Source organism: Notamacropus eugenii, chromosome 1 (assembly GCF_028372415.1).
Source record: "Notamacropus eugenii isolate mMacEug1 chromosome 1, mMacEug1.pri_v2, whole genome shotgun sequence".
Lineage (NCBI taxonomy): Eukaryota > Metazoa > Chordata > Mammalia > Diprotodontia > Macropodidae > Notamacropus > Notamacropus eugenii.
This window is the reverse complement of record NC_092872.1, coordinates 89,193,131-89,215,501: the sequence shown is the minus strand read 5'-3', so window position 1 is coordinate 89,215,501 and position 22,371 is coordinate 89,193,131. Positions and strand designations below refer to the sequence as shown.

The following is a 22,371-nucleotide window of genomic DNA, read 5'->3' as shown; positions in this document are numbered from 1 at the left end:
TTTTATTCAACAAACCATACTCCTTCTTACATATAGATATACTATATTTATAGAAAGACTACATGGTATGATGGATGGATCTGGTTTTGGAGTCAAAAAATCTGAGTACAAGTCTTGCCTTTGACCCCTACTGGCTCTATGATACTGGGCAATTCACTTAATTTCTCAATGATCCAGGCAAGTCTCTAAGACTAAGTTACAGCACAATAAGTGCTTGATATGCACCGGGAGGGTATGATTCTTCCCAGGGAGTTTGCTACACCAATAAATTCAGATTTGATGCCTCCCCTCCCCAGAAAATTATTCTATCCTTCTATCAGCTGATTTTTTTCTATTTCTCCTCTCCTAAAGTTTGTGCCAGAAATACCTCAACTGAAGTCTAAAATTGAATTTGGATAGTAATAAAAAAGCAGTCAGTTTGAAAGGAGGTAGGGTGAGGGATGGGATATATCCCGTAGCCCAGTGTTTAGGGAAGGTGAAGTTGTAGAAAAGTAGCCACTGTGAATAGTATCATTCCTTTAGACTGGGGGATATTAATTGCTAAGTTTTGGCATGGAGAAAGACATGAAAGGACTTTGGACCACTAGAGCTCAATGACTTTTATATATAGGTAGGGCATTTTAGGATTCTCATATTCCTCTTTGCTACCACTTGAAGCAAGGAGAATAGAGGTGATATTCTTCAAGAAGGGATAGAAAGTAAGATATTGGAAAGGAGGTAAAGTTAGCCACAAATCTGTGAGCATTTACACAAATTAAACCACTTTCCGTTCTTGATACATTGATGTTTCAGTGAATGTGGTTTTATGGATACATTCCTTTCAAGGCAGGATCTTATTTAAAAGATGTCTAATTCAGAAGAAAGGAAAGCACATGTTATAGAGGTCTGGAGTTAAAGGACCTAGGCTCAGATTTAACTCTGACATTTACTGACCATGTGACTGTGAACAAGTCACTTGACCTCCCTCAGCTGGAGAATGAGAGAATAGATGAATGCTAAGCCTTCTTCTAGCTCTAGTTCTGTTTTTTAGTATAAGAATAATTCACACAGTTTCTGACAAAAAAATATTAAGTGGTGGACACCATACTACACAATGTTATTTGTACCCCTTTTTTCTTGACTTGTACAAAACAAGTTGTTCACTCTTGTTTGTCTATCTCAGGCAATTTTTCTCCTCCCCTCAAATATTAAGTAGTAAGTTGTATTTCTAAGCACTCTCCTCTCTCCCTGTTACCTACCAGTTCAGTTTATTGTACCTGAGCTTAGGGAGAATTTAATTTTTTGGGAGCTCAAAAGACCTATAAGCAAAATGTTGAAATAGCAGTTGTAAAAGGACATTGCCATTTTCCAAATTTATTTGCAATTCACTTTAATTCAACAAATATGCATTAAGTGCCTATTACAGGCAAGGCACCGGGGATGCAATCACAGACACGAAGCCTGCCCTCCAGGAGGTACATTTTACTAGGTGAAAAAGCCATGTACACAAGAAAACAAATAAAAGTAAACAATCTAATTTTCCTTAATGACCTAGAGCTCACCTATCCTGCCTTCAGGCAGGTATCCCATTTATAGGGGGAGCAGCTAGGTGGGGCAGTGGATAAAACATCAGTGCAGGAGTCAGGAGGACCTGAGTTCAAATATCACCTCAGACACTTGACACTAGCTATGTGACCTTGGGCAAGTCAATTGCCTTATCTTGGGTCATCTCCAGTCATCCTGATGAATATCTGGTCACTGGGTTCAGATGACTCTGGAGGAGAAGTGAGGCTGATGACCTGCACAGCCCTTCCTCTCTCAAAACAAAGTCAAGTGTAAGTCATGTCATCATTTCTCTGATGGCATGGTCTTCAGCAATGAAGGACGAACACACACACACACACACACACATTTATAGGGTGACTGAATGGTACGAGGGCCATTGTAAGAGAAAACAATTTTAAGAGGGAAAGGTAGTACTAATAACTGGTTTTAGCATAGAGATCAGAAGAGGCCTGATGAAAAAAGTACCATTTGAACTGTGATTTGAAGGAAGTCAGGGATTCTACAATGAAAAGGTGAAAAAAGTAATGTATCTCTGACATGACTGAATATGTATGTACAGGCATAGAGTGGGAGATAGAATAGGAGATACACACACATGAACACACATACACACATAGACACAATTAGATAGATGATAGACATATTTTTATGTTAATATATTAATAAATGTATGTACATATATATCTATAATATGCTGATATGCTGATACGGATGTGTGCGTGTGTGTGTGTAATTGCTCAGTAATATTTTCCCCTTGCATATATGGACCCAAGGAAAGAAGAAAATGTTGTTAAGAAAGCTCCTGTATCTTGGGTAAAAAAACAGAGCCCGGAATTGGTTGGAAACTGAACTCCACAATGTGACCCGGCTTGAAGCTTCTGAGATGTCTAGTGGGTCACCTCTCTGAGTTGTAGGAGAGTGAGGTAATATCCTTGCCTGATAAATTGAAATTGCTTAATCCATCCTATGTATGTATGTGTGATGTCATCACCTCTTATTTCCTCCCTACCACCCCACTGCGCCCACAACATAAATTGACCCTTCTCTGTGACTGGTTGGTCATGTGTGGCTATTTGAAAATACATTGGACATTCATAGGTCAGGTAGATGGATCTGGTGTTCAAATGGGTTCATAAGTCATTTAAAGAAAGTTTTGACTAGGTACAAGTCAAATATTCAGGGTAAGATTTTGCTTTTCTCATGAGAGCATCTGTTGAGGCAAGGGAGTACTTCAGTTTTATACATCTGTAAAGCAGAATTTTTATGAATTTTGTGAAATGATCCCAAATCTTCTTCTACTACTAATGTTTTACTTCCTTCTACTCACAGGGTATTTACAGCTGCATTCATGGAGTGCACATTGAGGAGAAAAAGAAGTCACCAGATTTTAATTTGACTGGCTCCCAGAGCAACATGTTAAAACTCTTACGGTCAGCCAAAAATATTTCTAACATGTCCAACCTGAACTCCTCCAGAATTAATTCCCCCAAAAGAACAACTGATTATATCCAAAGAGGCTCCCTCATCATGGATATGGTCCCAGATAAAGGGAATTTGATATATTCTGATAACAGATCTTTTCATGGAAAAGACAACGTTTTTGGGGACAACATGAATGAACTTCAGACATTTGTGGCCAATAGGCATAAAGACAACCTCAATAACTATGTTTTCCAGGGACAGCATCCCCTTACCTTGAATGAGTCCAATCCTAACACAGTGGAGGTTGCTGTGAGCACAGAGTCCAAAGGGAACTCTAGACCCCGGCAACTTTGGAAAAAGTCCATGGAGTCCTTGCGCCAAGACTCACTGAGCCAGAACCCAGTCACTCAACAGAGGGAGAATGGCTTGGTGGAGAACAGAACCCACTCTCTGAAGAGTCCCAGGTACCTTCCTGAAGAGATTGCTCACTCTGACATCTCAGAAGCTTCAAGCCGGGCCACATGCCACATGGAACTCGAGAACAATAACAAACACCACAAGACCAAGGACAATTTTAAAAAGCGGTCTGTGGCCTCCAAGTTCCCCAAGGACTGCAGTGATGTTGAGCTCACCTACCTGAAAACCAAAGCCAGTTCCCCTAGGGACAAGATCTACACCATTGATGCCGAGAAGGAGCCCAGTTTCCACATAGAACAACCTCAGTTTATTGAAAATCTTGTCCTTCCTGAGAACGTGGACTTCCCTGAAGTGTACCAGGATCCCAATGACAACTATCAAAAGGGCGATGCTACGCTTCCTGTGAACAGGACTCCTTTGCACAACGAAGATGGCAACGTCCCCAACAACGACCAGTACAAACTCTTTTCCAAGCATTACACCTTGAAGGAAAAGAGCTCTCCCCACAGTGAGGGGAGTGACAGGTACCGGCAGAACTCCACCCACTGTAGGAGCTGTCTCTCCAACCTGCCCAACTACACTGGTCATTACACCACCAGATCCCCCTACAAATGTGATTCCTGCCTGAGGATGGGTAACCTCTATGATATTGATGAGGACCAGATGCTGCAGGAAACCACAGCCAATCCTGCCCACCCTGATGAGACGTATGAGCAGGATTGGGTTCAGAACAATGCCCTTCAGTTCCAGAAGAAGAACAAATTGAGGATTAGCCGGCAACATTCTTATGACAACATCCTGGACAAGCCCAGGGAGATTGACCTCGGAAGACCCTCTCGGAGCATAAGCTTAAAGGACAAGGAGAGACTCTTGGAAGGGAATTTGTATGGGAGCTTGTTTAGTGTCCCCGCCAGCAAACTGTCAGGGAACAAGGGCTCCCTTCTCTCCCAAGCACTGGAAGACAGTAAGAGGAGCAAATCTCTGTTCCCAGACCACTCCTCAGATAACCCCTTCCTACACTCCTACCAGGAGGACCAGAGGCTGGTCATTGGGAGATGTCCCTCTGACTCTTACAAACACTCATTGCCCTCCCAAGTGAGGAATGACAACTACTTGAGGTCGTCTCTAAGATCAACGGCGTCATCGTACTGTTCCAGGGACAGCCGGGGCCACAACGACACATACATTCCCGAGCATGTGATGCCTTATGTGGCAAATAATAATATTGTATACTCTACCCCCAGGGTCCTCAACTCCTGCAGCAATAGACGTGTGTATAAGAAAATGCCTAGCATTGAATCTGATGTTTAACTCTCCCTTTCTCAGTTTATTTATAGGGAAACATATTTGCCAACATCTTGGAAGTTGAGTTAGATTTCCATCAGGGTCCCCACAGAGAAAATGAGGGTTAGGGGGCATTTTTGATGGCTGTTTTATACATGTCCCTGTGCCATGCTGTGCCACAGAAGCAACCCCTTCCTTCTGTGAAGTGTGCACTGGATGTGGTAGAGGAGAGATAGGTGAGCCCTTAATCAAAAAGGGAAAAAAAAAAGGCAAGTCTTCTGGGCGCATCCCTTGTGGATGTTGGCTTAAATGTTGTTTTGCTATCTTAGCAGTCCTATTTTATGATTTCCCATATCCTAAATTCCATTAAGAGCTTTTTGTCTTCCCATCTCTGGAGTTGCTGAACAGTTTTCTAGTGTAGAATAAGCAATATGATATGCATGATTTGACACAGATAAAAAAATAAGAATGCATTTGCACTGTGAAGAGATTGACATGCACGAAAAATGAGAAAGTTTGGCCCATAGCTAGTAGTTTCAGCTTTATTTATTGTGCTTTCAGTCACAGCCCATACCAGACCCCAGAACTCAGGGCCCTGGAAAGAATCGGTATGTCCGCACATCCGAGGCTACCTTCAGTCTAGGCTGTCATCAAGATATGGAGACGCATCTGGAATAATAGGCCCCAGCTGTTCCTGGTGAGGAATCCATAGGAACCCATTCGGCTGTTGGTTTTTGCGGGTCAAGTGCTTTCTTTTGTTGGGTTTCACAGGCACTTAATGCTAACTTAAGAGCTCAACAGTTTGCTGTGCAGTCAGAATTCACAGCTGCATAACCTAAAATATGTATTTTTTTTAGATGTCAATATGTGGATCTTACATCTGTGACACAGTGGACCTCACTATTTATTTATCATGAAGCCTCGTGTGTACGTAAGTTTGCATCTCCCCCCTTCTGGTGACTACTCAGGGCTGTATAGTATCTCTTTACCCCTCCACTCCAAAAGTACCTGTAACTCATTCCTCACGAAGTGGTCCTGGTGGCATCTAATTAACCGTGTATCGTTATCCAAGTTGTCAATGCAATGTCATGAGCCAACAGCCATATGTTTCATGCCATCAAGAAGGAGAAGGATGCCATCTGTTTGCTGAAGGCTGACACAATTTTACATTGATCATATTGCTCTGGGGAATTGTAATTTCCACCTCCACCACCTTCCCCCCATTCCCAAATCAGAATTCTCCCTATACGTCTCGTAAATACATGTACCCATGAACTGAATATCTACATCCTGATAGTCATAGAGAAACTGTGGTAGGACAAGTGGTTTGACACATTAACCTCTTTGTGGCCAACCTCCTCTTCTACTTGTCCTTGAGATATTGAAGCATTTTTCCTTTCTAAATCCACTGGATTACTTATTTTTTATTCCAGAGGACATGTTGAAGAGGGGAAAAAAAGAGAATATTCCTTAATAAATCACACCAAAATGAAAGTAGAAGAAAGAACTGGTTATCACCTAAATCCAAAATATGCACTTTATTAGACCTGTCTCCAATGATGAAAAAGAAACACATAAAATAGTAGAATGTAAGTAAAAATCCAGCCCACAAACACATGTACTTTAAATCCTGAAAGGATTTAGGTTCCTGCCCTAATCATTTGTGTTCTGAGGTATCCCTGCTCTTATCTGATATGCTCTGGAAAGTTGCCTTGAATGACCCAGAATCCCTCTGTGCTTACAGCCAAAGTAGAATTGTAGAATTTCCTAGCTGGAATGGACCATAAAGGTCATTCTAGTCCAATTTCCTCAATTCCATCGCCTCTACTCCCTTCCCTGAATTTCTCCTCATTGCTGTTTCTGTTTCCTAGAAAAACTAAGGAAGTCATTATATATAAGGAACTCTCCTACTTCCCCATTTATTCCTCTAGGCAATGATCAGAGGGGTTCATGTCCTTCTGTATAAGACAGAGCAGTCTTTGGGGGTGGAAGTGGAGGTGGGAGTAGAGGTTATATATCCTCTTCAACAAGTTCCCTGGTCTCCTATTGGGATCTAAAATCCCTTATAACCACTATGGCACTTTACACCTTGAGACTGTCTTGCTTCAGGAATTTTAGGAGAACTTCATGGTGATGGGGGCAGAAAAAAATACTGCACACAGGGCCATCCCTAGGAAGTACAAGACCTCTCATTCACCTTCACATTTTTATCCAGATGAAATCTGGTTAAGATCAACTTTAACCCCAAGATGGGGGCAGGGTGTATGTATGCATGTATGTATGTATGTATGTATGTATGTATGTATGTATGTATGTATGACTGCCTATGTGGCAAGGGTGAGGAAGCCTCACCTATGATACTTTGTTGTACGAGGGGGAAAGGAAGGTACTGTGATTGGGATGTTACATGTTGAAGCTTATTGTACTTTTTTGATTGCCCATGTGAGAAGGGTGAGGGGCCCTCACCCATGATGCCTTGTATGAGGGGAAAAGAAAGGGACTTTGGTTGGGATGTTACATGCTGATGCTTATTGTATTTTTTGTCAATGCTGCCTCCTTTTCTGTTTCCTCAGTCATATCCCAGCTGCCTGGTTCCCCATAGTAATGGGGAAGCCTAAGACTATTATCCCAATTTGCCGTGCCCTAGGGTTGCTTAGCACCCCTTTTTGACCTTATTACTTTGTACAGAAATCCTTTGAGAGCTTTTTGCCTTGCTTATATGAGAACTTTTGTTACTCACTAACTTACTGTACCTCCAATGCTGTAGTCCCTACATTTCATTCCTCACATTGTCTGTCCCTTTTCTCTATTGAGAATGAAAATGTTTGAGCCCAGAACCACTAAGTGGATTATTGAGAAATGTGGGTTAATTACATGTTCCTGCTCTAGCCATGTTTCGTGTTCTCTCTCTATGTGTCCCCAAAACTTAGGAGCTTCCACATATAACAGGGAGTGTGGAAATTATATTGAGTTGACTATCGTAGTCCAAGGAAATAAAATCACATCATATCTGCTATAAATTTCATTCTTCTATAGAGAAATTAGAAAGTAGCTTCTGTTTTTTTTGGGGGGGGAGGGTATGGATTTAGGTGAAAACTATTAGAATTATAAGTGATTTTTTAAAGAAAGCAGGAAATAGAGAGTCATAAATGTTAGGGATGGAGAGACCTTCCTCATTCTGCAATCGAGGAAGCTTTGTCCAGATGGGAGAGGTGACTTGCTCATGGTCACCCAGGTAGTAAGTGGAAGAGTTTGAACTGGGTCTCCTGACTCTCGCTTCACCGTGGATGTAGCTTTTGTTGCTACATCATACTACCTCTAACAAATGTATGAGTTATTTCAAAGTAATTGTGCCTAAGGGTTTATGTTATGACTCGTACAAAAACCAATTCATTTGGCTTGGTGTATTTTTTTAAGACTATTCCATATCAATCCTAGTGTCCTTACTTTGAAAGAAGAATATTTTAAACATAAATTCCAAGTTACTTGTATTTGAGTTAAGTAGAATGAACAAAAGTAAGAAGGCTTTTGAGTGGAGCTGTGAAATATCAAGTTCTTGAAAATTCTACTTTGACAACTTTGAAAGACATGGGTAGGTAGCTGAACCTGTTTTGCTTGAGCAGAGGCTTGCTTTTTCTGCTTAATTTAAATCACTTTGCTCGGTGCCATGATGATTTTGAATGACCCTAAATAGTCATCAATCCTTAGGCAGAACCTAGCAGGCTGTTTTCAGACAGGCATATACCGTTGTCAAATGATCAGGTTACTGTGTGTAAGCCATGACAGATGCATGCAGTACATTAAAATGCAGCATGGAAAGCAACATATTCTCTCAGTTCATAAACTCCTACCTAAAAACAGACTGGGACTTTTGGAAGTAATAGTCAATCTGCTAGACTACTAGGGATCCCTTAGTCAATGGAGACTTCAGTATCCTGAGAATGAAACTTCCTAAGGTCCAGAGCTCAACTCTGGGCAGAGGAGCTCCTCATTTCCATCATCTCACTACTGTACTTCAGCCCTGTTGTAAATCTCACTACAGTTTGTTTTGTTTGCTTGTTATTATTAAAGAATGCAATCTTTAATAAATTAAGATCATTAATATTATTGGAACAAGCCAGCATTATGAATGGAATTTCATGGATTATATTTGGTTTCTCTTACCCTTACTCTGCAGTTTGATTCCAGAGTTATGTTTTTCCTCTCCTGGTGAGAATGGCAGCCAGATAAGAAAGGAAAATTAAATAAAAATAAATAAATAAACCGATAACAAAACAAAACAAAAACCTTGTTGCTGCTGAGTCAATTCAGAGTTAACTCTGGGAAAAAAATATATATATAGTCTTGTTTGCAAATGAAATATTTTGGCTTAAAAGAGAATGATAGTGTGGGTGTTTAATTAGTCAAAAGATACACAGCAGACGTGCACTTGAGTATTGTTTACTCAATTTGCTATGTCTACACTGATGTGTATTTAATATTCTGCATCTTTCTCTGGAAATGACAAATGCCCTGAATTCTTTGCAAGTTGAAAATGCTAATGAAAAACAAAAGTATTAGAATTAATTAAGTGATGATTAAAAATTTATCTCTTTTAAAACTAAAATATACGGCTTTCATAACTGGGTTGTCATGGAAATAAATACCTTGTGTTGGAATCCCTTGTGGTGCCAGACCTAAATAAATACTAATTTGAGAAACTTAAATATGGTTCAAGGGAATTGAGGGTACGTGTTAGTACTGAGTCTGTTTCTGGTGGCTTATTAGTGTATAAGGTCATTACAGAAATCCAAGCTTACAGAGTATGGAGCTGTTATGACAAATGGTATACTTGGTTTTTACTGTGGATGGACTGTCACTCAGTGATAACAAGACACACAGAAATAGTTTTACTTCAATGCAGGGGAAAGTTGGTACAACTCAAATGTATTCAAGTCTATTTAAAATGAAGCAAGGGTTTATGTGTAAAAGTCTTTCTCTTTCCAGTAGAGTTTTCATTTATTTATTTTTTACAGAAAACAAACATAAAACTGCTACTCCTTCCCAACCAGTCCCATTTTCATTTCTTTGGAGCAGGATTGTAAGATTTCCAAAGGTCCTGTGCTTTAACATGTCACCCAGTTGGTGACTCTCTTTTGCCCTCTGATTTGTCCCTTTACACTGTACTGTGTTAGCATCAAATTGTATTAGAATAAAATAGATTTATCACTGATAACAAGCAGAAATAATCAAATGCACTTATCCTGTGAATATGCTAGTGTACACATGTATATAATATACATGTTAATACACATATGAGTGTATTATTCACATAATAATGTATATATTGTAAAGTTACTACTGTTAAAATTAAACGGTGATTATGATATTAACATATGGAAAACCCATTCTGGTTATTTTAATTGAATGATGTCTGTGTTGTAGAGGTCAGTTTCCTGGCGTCTCCTCTCTGGAAGTGACAAGTGACCCTTCCTGTCCTCCTGCCCATCCTCTCCCTGCCCCAAACTCTTCTACTGCTTATACTAGTGGGAACTGGGCATTTGGCCCCTATTACTTTTTTCTCTGAGGAAGTGCCCCAAAGCCGAAAGATTGAGAGTTGACTTTGGAAAACTCTAACTCAACCCCTTTATTTGACAGAAGAGGAAACTTAGATGGAGAGAACACAGGACAGAATCTAAACTTCTTAAATCCAATCTAGAGATGACTCTACTATAATAAATTACCTCTTGTCTAGATTTCTATCTAGATGGCCTCAATCATGAACTGGTGCTTCTGAATCGAAAAGCAGAAAATAGCCCAGAAGTGAAAGAGGCTTCTTTGACTCTTAGGAAGTATAAGTGAGAACTCTCCAATTTTCCTTTGCTTTTCTCTTTGAGGCTTGCTGGAATTAATCGCTCCCCACCTCACCCATTCCTCTTTACCCATCATCACCTGTTGAGAGTGAATCTCATTGGCTAGTTCTAAGTAATTACCTCATCCAAAGATAAAGGGGAGGGAAATGGGGCTGGTTATTTGTGTACCTATGCTAAAATGTAGGACTGAGTTCATTGGAATTGTTTTCAGTTGCCTTTCTTGCGAGAATGAAAGTTAATCAACCAAGAGGTTGAATACCTATTATGTGCCTTGTACTGTGCTAGGCACTGTGGGGGCTACAGAAAAATAATTCCTGTTCTAAAGACATTTTCTGTCTATTACATTAGTTTATTAATATAACAGAGAACTGAGTGCATATAAAGAGTACAATTATTGAAAACCAGTCCCATGATGGTTAGACTTGAGAGTATCATAAAAATTGCCAGTGTTTATTCCACAGTCAGATAAATTACTCCATGGCTTAAATTGCTTCCCAGGAGTAAGATGATCAGGTTAGAAGCTGCATTCACCCTTGTGAAGGTTTTGGGCTTCCTGGAAATCATTTAGAGAGCAGGAGCAACTCATTAAAAATTTCAGTCTGCCACAGTACTTTTGCCTACTCTTGCCCAGCCAATCAAGGACGTTTCATTTCTACTCAAGTACACAAAAAACTTCCACCCTTGCCTTATGGCACCTGGTTTGAAGAGACAAATAAACTTCCTTGATCAGTTGGACAACAGGGAAAAGATAAGGCCAAGTCCGTGAGACAGCTTTTCTTTTTTCTTTTGAGATAATATGAAAACCACGTTTGGTGGATGAGAATGTGAATGTTATGGAGGAGGGCATGTAAAGGAATACATTTTTGGATGGGACCTAAGTGCCTACAGCTGTAGCAGGTGATAGGTAAAATGACTAACCTGTTCCCCAGAGAAAAATAAAAGGAGGTGAAGTGTGATGGTGAGAAACTCAAAAAATAAGGAAAGAACATTCTTGAAATTACCAAGGGATTTTATATCTTTGACAATAGAAAGGCATTTTCAAAAGATGATCCTTTATCTTATAAAGAAAGGGGTTTTCTGTGCACTTTTAAGGGATAGGTTCCTTGTCTGTCAGTATCTGGATTTGTGGGCATTTTGTCAACAAATATTAAACCATAATGCCCTAGGACTAAAAGGGGGTGTGTCTGTCTTGAAAGATGCTTGAGAGATTGTTCTCTCTTCTTGGTCCTCTATTCTTTTCTAAATATTTCAGATAAGGAGATCCCAGGATTCTTGTTTATGTACTCCATTGTCTTGTAACCTGTGTGATCAAGAAGTTTGTGAACATTTTAATGTCTGAATGTCTAGCCTGTTATGTCTTGAACTTCCTACACTTAGCATTACCATTCACTATCCCGGCAGAGACTTGAAGACTGTTATTAAGTCCCCCCACAACAATTGCTCCCTGTTCTTCATCTCAGCCCCTTTCTCTGAATCTCAAAGGGACTGGGCAGGACACAATTCCTGTACATGACTCATATTTCCCTCACACTAAAATTTATTCTCTTTGTCCACAGAACTTTGATCTAACATCCTTACATATATATGTACATATATATTTATACACATGCACATACATACATACATACATATACATACAGTAATCCCTATATGCACATGTAAAAAGAAACCTTTCTCTCCTCCCTCTAACAAACTCCCCAATTACACTAATCTATTGTTTCTCATCTAATTTTCTTTCAACCAGTAATGGGCATTTTTTAAAGATGACTATATTTATGGGTGATTCTTCCTTCTTACTTTACTTTTGTCAGAGATTCTTAATGTGGGATCTATGAACATACACATGCACATGCATATATACATGTGGTTTGATACAATTCATTTCTTTATTTAATCTCAGTTTAAAATTTTGTATATTTAAAGCTACTATTCTGAGAAATGGTCCACAAATTTGATGGGACTACCAAAATGGTGCATGACACAAAAGAATGAAGAACCCTAGACCTAGCTGCTTAGGCACTCCAATCTGCAAGAACGATTGGATTCGGCATAGTGGAAGCATTGTAGGTGTGATCAAATGCTAAATTTACTGTCAGAGATGTTGAGGACAGGTAGTGATCTATTCTCTCTGCAAGGCTGACAGTAGTCACATACCTCAGTACCTTAACCTTCCTAATTAAACATTAGACTGTGGATTAAAGTTTACTTAGAGAATATTTGTTTAGCATATTCCCTTTCCATGTTATTGAATTATGAAGTTCTGGTTTTCCCTACAAAGAGAGCAGAGTTGACTAATAGTTAATTTCCAAGTGATGGAACAGATAATATGAAAGTTCTTTCTTGTCAAACCAAATCCACCTGTCAGTGAAGTTGGAGTAGGATTCTTAGGAATCCCATTGATAGAAAATGCAATGAGTTCTGTAGGGTTATTTCATGAAGGCATAAGGACCTTCATTTCCTCCTTACTGGATGAAAATATTTTGTTTGTTTTGTTAGATGAGAGTAAAAATTAATTCTAAGCATTAGAACAACATTTATTTAATTTCTACATTGAATATCTATTTTTGAGGTTATAATATGGAAGACTTTCTTTGGAATATATATTGGGAAGAAATAACTATGCTTATATTCAAATGTACAATTTACTTCATCAAGCATCAAAGCTTTTAGTATTGTTTGTCATGGACCCCTTTAGCAGCCTACGGACCCTTTTGAAGCCTGAGGGCCCCTTCTCAGAACAATTTTTCAAATGCATAAAATAAAATACATATGATTACCAAGGAAACCAATTATATTGAAATAGTTATTTATTTTAAAATAGCATGGAACCCAGGTTAAGAACTCTTGCCCCAAAGTTTTATCTCTGGAGTTGCCTGCAAACAAAGTCAATAGATGGGGAGATAAATCCACCATATTACTTTAAAGAGGACCTTTTCCTCTATTCCATATCCAGATTAGAAATCAGAAAAAAGAATCCACCACCATGAGCAATTAAATAAGTTGGAATTTACTATCTCTCAGGGTCCTGGTATCACATCCAATGATATGAAAAATGTTCTTTTTGTAAAATGTTGTGGGGGAGGCTTTTGGATAATTTTTGTTTTTATATCACACTCATTTCTGGATCCCTCCTTCCCTTCCCCACTGAGCTAGCTATTCCTTTAAACAAAGAGAAATATTTTTTCCAAGCCTAGGACACTTTCCATAAACTGTAGTCACAGTCTTTAAGCTTTTGAGCTAATTCTTACCTGTCTTTGGAAAGGATTTTTAGCATAACCTTTCAAAAAGATATTAACATAGCATATAGATAATAGCAGGACTGGCACTTTAAGTTAATAAAGTTAATTGTCTTTTAGCTCACAAATGCCTTTCTTAGGCACTTTGGACCCCTCTCATTAAACTGACATTTTGCAGTTCCAAGTTTCCAAAGGACTCTTATTAATAAGAGTATATTGATATCTGAGTGAGCAGTAAAAGTCTGAAAAATATGAAAATGTATTCTTTGCTATGAAAAGCATTTTAAAGTGGGGTGGGAGGTGGTAGAGAGTAGTGAAATCAGGCCTTTGATTTCAATTGAATTTTCTATATTGCCAAGTAAACACTTATTGAATTAGTTTATTCTATGTAAAGCAAATTCAAGTAAATGAACATTATTGATTTTTGAATGTATTTTATTACAAATAGCTCAGATTTATTGGGTTTGTGGACACAATATTAGAGCTATGACCACAAAGGAAATTCTTCCAGCTAAGAAATGGATGACTCACACCTGAATTTTGGACCTGATACAGATCATTTTTAGTAAAGAGTTTTTATAGATATTTTTGGTGAGGGGGATGGAAATAGGGAATGGGTGACAATTACTCTCTGTTGTTACTCATGCCATTGCTTTCCCAAGCCTTTCAGGAGGAAAGGTTAACTGACAATCACCTGTCCCTCCCTAAGGAAATGAGAGGGGAATTAGCAACATATTCCAAGAAACTGCAGTAAATAGTCTGACACATAAGGCAGTGTGAAAAAGTGGGTAGACACCTTACCTTGGAGTCTGGATGACCTGGGTTCAAGTCCTAGGTAGTCATTATAAGACAGTAATAGAGACAACTTCTAGGTAGATCCTGACATCCTGCAGATGTGAATGGAGTTTGCAAAGGAGCCTGAATTACTCATTCCAAGGATTTATTCAGTAGGAGAAGCTGGCTTACTGTACTAAAGGTTTCAAACTTAAAACAAAGTACACTTTCTTGTTTCCATAAACAGCAAATATTTTTTAAAAATGATCACCACCAATTAGCCCCCAGAAGAATTCACTGGAGTTTGATAGTTGTCATATATTTGAAGCTGGATTAGTGGTCAGAAATGTCTGAGTGCATAAATCTGTGGTTTTAAAAATCTGTTTTTAGAGGACTTTAATTGGAAAAGCTGATAGATAAAGCTTTTTTCAAATGGGGAAGAATAAATTATACACTGATAGTTTGCACTCTGACTTAATTGTCCAATTAATAAGTTAATGGACTGCCCAATAGCAATTGAATGAAAATAGAATAATATTTTTTAAATTGCTTTAAAAACTTAAATGCAGGCCCATTTTTTTCATCCAGGTAGAACTGGTTTGGAATAAATATGCTTTTTTGCACGTTTTCCACACATGTCAAAGCCCATGTCAGTCACTTGATTTTCTTCAGTCCCTCCAACATCATATGCAAGTTACGTTATCCTTGTAATGTACTTATTTTCATTGGTAGGTGGTCATAACCCTGCCATATTTTAACCTCTGCATGAAGAAATGCTAATACTGTATAGATATTTTCCAACATATCTATAAATTATATGTTTGCTCAAAATATTTTATGATAGAAAAATATATACTCTGGGTGTGTCTTCCTGTATTGTGTTCTCCATTTTTGTTTAATGTGTAGACAATGTTTAAGGAATGGGGTTTGGAATGTCTGTGTGAAATGAAATTAAAATGTATATAACTGTTGCAGAAAACAAAGGTGCCAAGTAATATGGTGTAAAAAATGTAAATATATGAAAATTTCATTTTTCTAATAAAGACACTTTCTGCCAATTGATATGAAAAGGAGAAATAAAATGGTGTGGCTTCCTTTAATTATGTTCTTTGTGAAGTGTACATTTGGGATTTCTTTAAAGGAAGAATTACCTTATTTTTCTTTCTCTCATGGTACGCTAGGGATGTTTAAGGGAAGATGGGTGAGGGTCAAAGCTCGACATAGGAGTTCCTGGGCTTGGCCCAGCGTAAGGCAGATACACTGAACTGATACACTGAAAAGTCCATCAATCCCTTGGGGTCAGTACTTATCCCCTGGTACTATCAAAAGGAGATTTTTTTTTTGCCGAAAACTCAGTGCATGTCTTTTAATCTGAACCCCTAAAACGAACTGTATCTGAGAATAAACTTTTAAAATGTGTTTGTACCTTCTTTGGGTTTGGGGTGGGGGTGGGATTCTGACATGCCAGGGAGTAGGAGTTCTGAAACATCAATTGTTTGAGCTGGAAGACCCCACTGTAGTGGGTTCAAATCTCACCTGACAGATGAGAACATTAGGTAGTTTTACTTCTTATTGTGTTCATAATTTGTTGCCAAAAAAGACCATGCCATCATAGCAATGATGACATGACTTGCAGTTGACTTTGATTTGAGTGAGGGAGGGCTGTGCAGGTCACCAGCCTCACTTCTCCTCCAGAGCCATCTGAGTCCAGTGACCAGATATTCATCAGGATGACTGGAGATGACACAGGATGCACTGAGAGACCTTGAGCCCTTTAGGCCAAGGTCTTTGCAGGGACTCACTTAGGGTGAGGCAACACCCATTCATTGAATAGGTCTGTTTAAGAAGTAGCCAAGAAAAAGAAAGACATTGGACTGGGAGGGAAACAGCAACAGTTACTATTGATAATCACTCTAGAGACAGGAGGGTCCAGAGGAGCCCTTAGGCAGGGACCCATTGGTGTAGTTTTATTTCTTGTAGTGTGGAGGGAACCACCTTCCCAGGTGGCAATGCGGATGAAACTGTGCATTTGCCTACATTTCCTCACAATGGTCAAGCATAAAATAATGTTTGCAGGAAAGCCCTGGAACAAGAAGAAAGCCTTTGGAGCTGATGATCAAAGACAATTGAAATAACAATAATAGAAATCAGGTCTGACAGATTCTACTAAGATTGAAAAGCTTCAAATATGAACCAGATGAAGGACAGTCTTATTTATCATCCAACTGGTTAGCCTAAATTCCCGGGGACTTCTCACCAGAAGGTTGGCCTCCATATGATGATTTACATTTATAGCTCTATTACCTTAAATAAGTCCTTTTACATTTCTGGCTAGACCATTGGTGTCAAACTCAAGATGAAATGGGGTCACTAATCCCTACTTATGTATCCCTGAGTCCTGCATATTAATTTAGAAAATAACATATTAACATTGTAGATGTTCTATTGATTTTTATTTATTTTGTTAAATATTTCCCAGTTACTTCTTTGTGCTTCTCCTTCATTTTCAAAGAAGACAATGACATTAGAAAAATGACGACATGACTCGCACTTGACTTTGTTTTGAGTGAGGGAGGGCTGTGCAGGTCACCAGCCTCACTTCTCCTCCAGAGCCATCTGGATCCAGTAACCAGATATTCATCAGGATGACTCCAGTTACATCTTAGTCTAGTTCTGGCTATACAATTGATCATATAATGCGTTACAACAGAGGTGTTAATCTTGGATAGGTGACAACCCCATAGGGATCCATTGCTGGAAATCTGGATAATATTGTTAAATGCATAAAATATATAAAATACATGCAAATATATTTACATAGGAAGACAAAATAAAATAAAATACATAGGAATACAAAAAAAAAACCCAATTATATTGGAATAGTTATCCGGACACACACATTTATATGTATGTATATTTGTGTATCTATATCTATATTTATATCTTTCTATCTATATAGATCTACTTATATCTATATCTATCTATTGATATCTATCTATCTATCCATCTATCTATTTATCTATCCATATTCCATAGACCACAAGGTTAAGAACCCCTGTTCTAGGTTTTTTGATAGTCTGTGGCTTTAGCCATCCTAATCTCAAGTACACAGGTAGCTGTGTGACCTTGGGCATCCTAATCTCAGGTATCAAGATAGCACAAATCAGTGACCCAAGAAAAGTAAAGGGCTTATGAAAGAATCACCTGCCTTAGCTTGTGAGAATAAAGTTGTTGAACACAGGGCAAGGATACATGTTGGCACTTCTTATCCTGGTTTTGGTTCAGTTGATGGCCAAGACCTTGCCTTGTCTCCCTTCTTCTCAGAGACTACACTTAGGTGGTGGAAAACGTGACCAGGATGAAATAATGAATCCATTTGACTTAAGAAAATAGGGAATCCCTTTGTGCTTTGTGCTTTTATATGTCTTGGAACTATCAGATGCCATGTAATCAGTGAAAATATGTGAAACCTACTCTGGCTGTCTACATGGCAGAGGTCAACAGTGCATCAATGATGCCAACCTCATAACTTTTTCTACAGGCTAGACTTCCTCTTTAAACTTCTATCCAATCACTGACTAGGAGTATCTACCTTGAAATCCTACCTGCTCTCTCCAACCCGATTCTTCCTTTGTAATGCATATGGAATGGCAATAGTTTACTGTACATCAATACCAAGGCAGCAATGTGTTATCTCTCATGTTTGCTCAGTCATCGATCCACCTTCTTATATAACTATACATTTCTTGGATGGTAATTATTTTTTGTCACTTAGTAAAATGCTATAGCCTACTTACACCCACTATGAAGTTCTCATATGAGCTTTGTATTACTTGCAATTATGATTCTTTAGACATTATAATTCATAACTATATAATACCCCCAGGAGAATACTGGTTTTAAAACGATGAATTTCTATATAATAGAAAAACTGGGATCATTGAAAGTGCTCCACATTTCTTCAATTTGATCTCTCTCTCTCTTTCTCCTCTTCCATTAAAGACTCAGTGCACAGGCCATAAATCAATCAAACATTTATCAAGTGTCTATTCTGTGTCATGTGCTGTCCTAGGTACTGTGGACATAGCTATCAAAATGAAACAGTTCCTATCCTCATGGAGCTTATATCCTACTAGGTTAATACAATATGCTTCTGAGAGTGGAAACAAAAAAAAGGGGATTTACCAAACAGCAGCCTAAGATATATATGGACAAATGGTCCATGAAACTGCAAATCACAATTTAGTAAAATTTGGACAAAATTCTTCATTCATTTAATTTTTCCTTTCAATTGTTAGGCTGATCAGTCTGTTTTGAGTGGTCATGGATCTCTCAGTGGGGACCTTAGAATATGTTAGGGCTTGATGTAATGAAGACAATGCCGTTCACCAATAGAAATATCTAAAAGACCTCATATGGAAATCTTCCTTCCTTTCACAATGGTGTGAGGAGAGGAGCAGGAAGGTTGGAGATAGACTACAGAAGACTTTGGAGGCCTGGCTAAGACATTTTACCTTTATTTGTAGACCAGACAACAACTGAAGATTGCTTGGCTGAGTCAGGTATAAGAAGTGTCACAGCCTCCTTTTCACCCAAGGATTCCTTGTCACTAATAAATCTACTGAAGTCACAATCACCTATCAATTTCCACAGCACACACTTTTAAAAGGGAGGAGACAACCTAAACAAAACTGTAAACTCATACGTGGGGATAGCTTGGTTGTTCAGGTTCTATCTGTCTCTGAACAGAGACATGTGGACATAGGGAGAATGTGGCTATCTGTTTCACTGTTCAAGCCCATTCCCCACCCCCTTTTCTCGAGAAAAAAAGTCAGTCTTTGCATTACCAAGCTTTCTAACTGTGACCTGGGGTTATTTTCAAACTTTTTAAGGATGTCAAAAGGAGACCCTGTATTTTCTCAACCTTGCCAGAACAGAGTCTAGACTCAGGCTAAGGCATAAGTTTCAAATATGGTTTTCTATAGGTAACACTCTTTTATGGGCAGCCACATTGCTCCAGGCGCAAATAACGATGCTGAAAAGCATATTAAATGTGCTTTCAGAAGATTTGAGTTCTGTCATTGTCATTTACTATGACCTTACATCCACTTCCCCTTTCTGGTCCTCAGTTTCTTTATCTGCAAATTGAAGGAATTGGACTAGAATTACTAGATTATAGTTTCCTAGATTTATGGTTGGAATGGATCTTAGAAGTTATCTGATTCAACTACTCATTAGACTAATGAGAAAACAGAGACCCAGAAAAGTTAAGCAATTTGCAATATTCATTCAGGGCAGTGGATAAAGCACCAGTGCAGGAGTCAGGGGAACCTGAGTTCAAATTTCACCTCAAACACTTGACATTCATTAGCTGTGTGACCTTGGGCAACTCACTTAACCCCAACTGCCTCATCCTGGGTCATCTTCAGTCATCCTAATGAATATCTGGTCACTGGATTCAGATGGCTTTGGAGGAGAAGTGAGGCTGGTGACATGCACAGCCCTCCCTCACTCAAAACAAAGTCAAGTGCAAGTCATGTCATCATTTCTCTGATGGCATGGTCTTCCGTGGCAACAAAGGATGAACACACAAGTATAGAAGCAAGATTTGAATCTGTCTTCCCCATTCCTGAGTCCAGCACTCTAGTATACCACCGTTCCTAAACTCTTCTGCATCTCTAAATCCTAGTTCACAGCATAAATGCTCCCTGAGGCTGGGGGTGACTATGAATCAGTAGGACAGTGTCATGTAATCAGAGTGGATCAGGAGATGCCTTAGAAAGATCGACTGTTAACCGCACTGTTGGGAAAACTCAGGGCTCAAAGTGACTTACTGAAACTCACAAAGCTAGTCAGTGGCAAGGCTGTGATGAGACTATCCCATCCATATGCAATAGAACAAGGAAAAACACCCATTAATTAAACTCTGAGTGAAGTCTAGTGTCAGGGCTGGAGCAGGAAAATAGGAAATACATTTGCCAAAAAGGATGTTGATTTTCCTCTGAGGTTTGGTCCTTTTCCTGAACGATGTTGCCACTAACCACCTAAGGTTGCCCAAAGTGAATGTTTTTTTTTTCTTTTTCCTTTTTTGTATTACTTGTGCTTAGTACAGTGTCTGCCATATGGTAAGTACTTAATAAATGTGCATTAACTGACTTCTGCAAAATAAAAACATAGCAAGAAACCCCCATAGTCAGTAAGTGATTAATAATCATTTCTCAAATCATGCACAATAACACTGACTTTCAAGCACATTATAAAAAAGGCTTCAGAGAAAACCTTTTCTTCTCCAACAAGATGGAGTGAAAGGAGCAATGGAACAAGCCTGTAGGCCCCTTCTTGGCTTGAGAGCTGACTTAAGTCAACCCTATGTCAGGGCATGCTTGATTGGAGGTGATACTCATTCCCTTTGGGACACTTGCTGTTTTCTACGATAAGCTGGAGGTCAATGGAAAGGTCCCTGTACCTATCCAAAAAGCCTTTTCACTTTGAGTGGGGATTTGGTCCTGGTGAGCTCTTCCATTGGGTAATGTGTCTTGTGAGTTGGTTTGCACCAAACAGACAGGAAGAAGGAGGGAGGAGGGGCTGCTGCAATGTTTTTGGCCTGCAGATCACAAGCATCTCTCCCTCAGTCTCCTCCTAGGAACTCAACTGTCAATATCCTTACACACGTTTTAGACTGCAGAGCAGCATTCCTTTCTCTCAACTGGACAGTTTGCCAAGGAAAAGGCATAAAAAGTCAATGTTTCTGGGATGAGATAGTCCAATGGGTCATTTTGGGGGAATCTAAGGTTGTGCATCATTCTGTCAGGTGGGAATCCTTTCTCTGAGACCCCACAACCTTGTTCTTTTTGTTCTCCATCAGCTGGACATCTCTCTGTTTTTCTGTCTGTTTCCTTCTCCATCTCTGTCTTTGTCTGTCTCTGTCTCTCTCCTCCCTCTTTTTCCTTCTCTCCCTTTCTCCCTCTCTCCTCCTCTCTTTCTCTCTTTCTCACTCTATCCCTCTCTACCCCTCTCTCCCTTCCTCTCAAACTCTCCCCCTTTTCCTTCTCCTTTTCCTCTCCCCTCCTCTCTCTTCCCCTTTTCCCCTCTCTTCATTCCTGTTCCTCTGAGCCCCTCCTTTTTTTCTAAACTGCTTGTTTGGGAGCACCCAGCACATTGGCCATTTCAGACCCATTTTACATTAACTGAAGTGGCACTAATACTAGCATCATTGCTATGAAACTAATCGGCAATTTGTGAGACTATTTTACATCTATGTAGCCACATTTGGGGAGGTAATTATTTCCTAATTAGGTGGCAATTTATGACTGCCATGAGGGGTGCTGCCTTTTGCTGATGACACATGCCTATGTAGGACAAGAGCTTGGATGACTTGCCTCTCACTCCTAGGATGAAAGTGGCAACTGACCAGGTAATCAAATGGCACCATTTGATAGTTAATAAGGAAATAGTTCTAGTCTGGTCAAAGGAAAAGAAAGCCTGTCATTTTTCTCTCCAGAGTGAACTGTCTTAAAGTCTTTGGCAGCCCAAGAAGAAGTAAAAGAGTGTTGGATTTTGAAATGGAAGACCTGAGTTCAAATCCTGTCTTTGCCACAAGTTACAGCTTCTCAGAACCTCAGCTTCATCATCTATAAAATGAGACTTAGATAGTGAGTGTTCAGTCATTTTGTGTCCAACTCTTTGTGACTTAATTTGGGGTTTTCTTCGTTAAGATCCTAGAGGGGTTTCCCATTTTCTTCTCCAGCTCCTTTTACTGATCAGGAACTGAGGACAACCAGGTTAAGTGACTTACCTAAGGTCACACAGCTAGTATCTGAGGCCAGATTTGAGCTCATGAA

At 39.2% G+C, this 22,371-nt stretch overlaps 1 protein-coding gene across 2 annotated transcripts in view; it reads left to right on the top strand.

Annotated features, from left to right (window-relative positions):
• Nucleotides 1–15,880, top strand: part of GRIN2A (glutamate ionotropic receptor NMDA type subunit 2A) — a 506,391-nt gene extending 490,511 nt beyond the window's left edge. The window contains exons 14-16 of one of the 2 annotated variants that reach the window (XM_072608879.1): nt 2,875–4,654; nt 5,230–5,365; nt 5,526–15,880. In XM_072608879.1, the coding sequence (XP_072464980.1) occupies nt 2,875–4,654; nt 5,230–5,365; nt 5,526 (1,917 nt within the window). In that variant the 3' untranslated portion in view covers nt 5,527–15,880. Of the gene's footprint in view, nt 1–2,874; nt 4,655–5,229 lie in introns of both variants that reach the window. The other variant, XM_072608870.1, reaches the window with a different exon arrangement.
• The last annotated feature ends 6,491 nt before the right edge of the window (nt 15,881–22,371 follow it).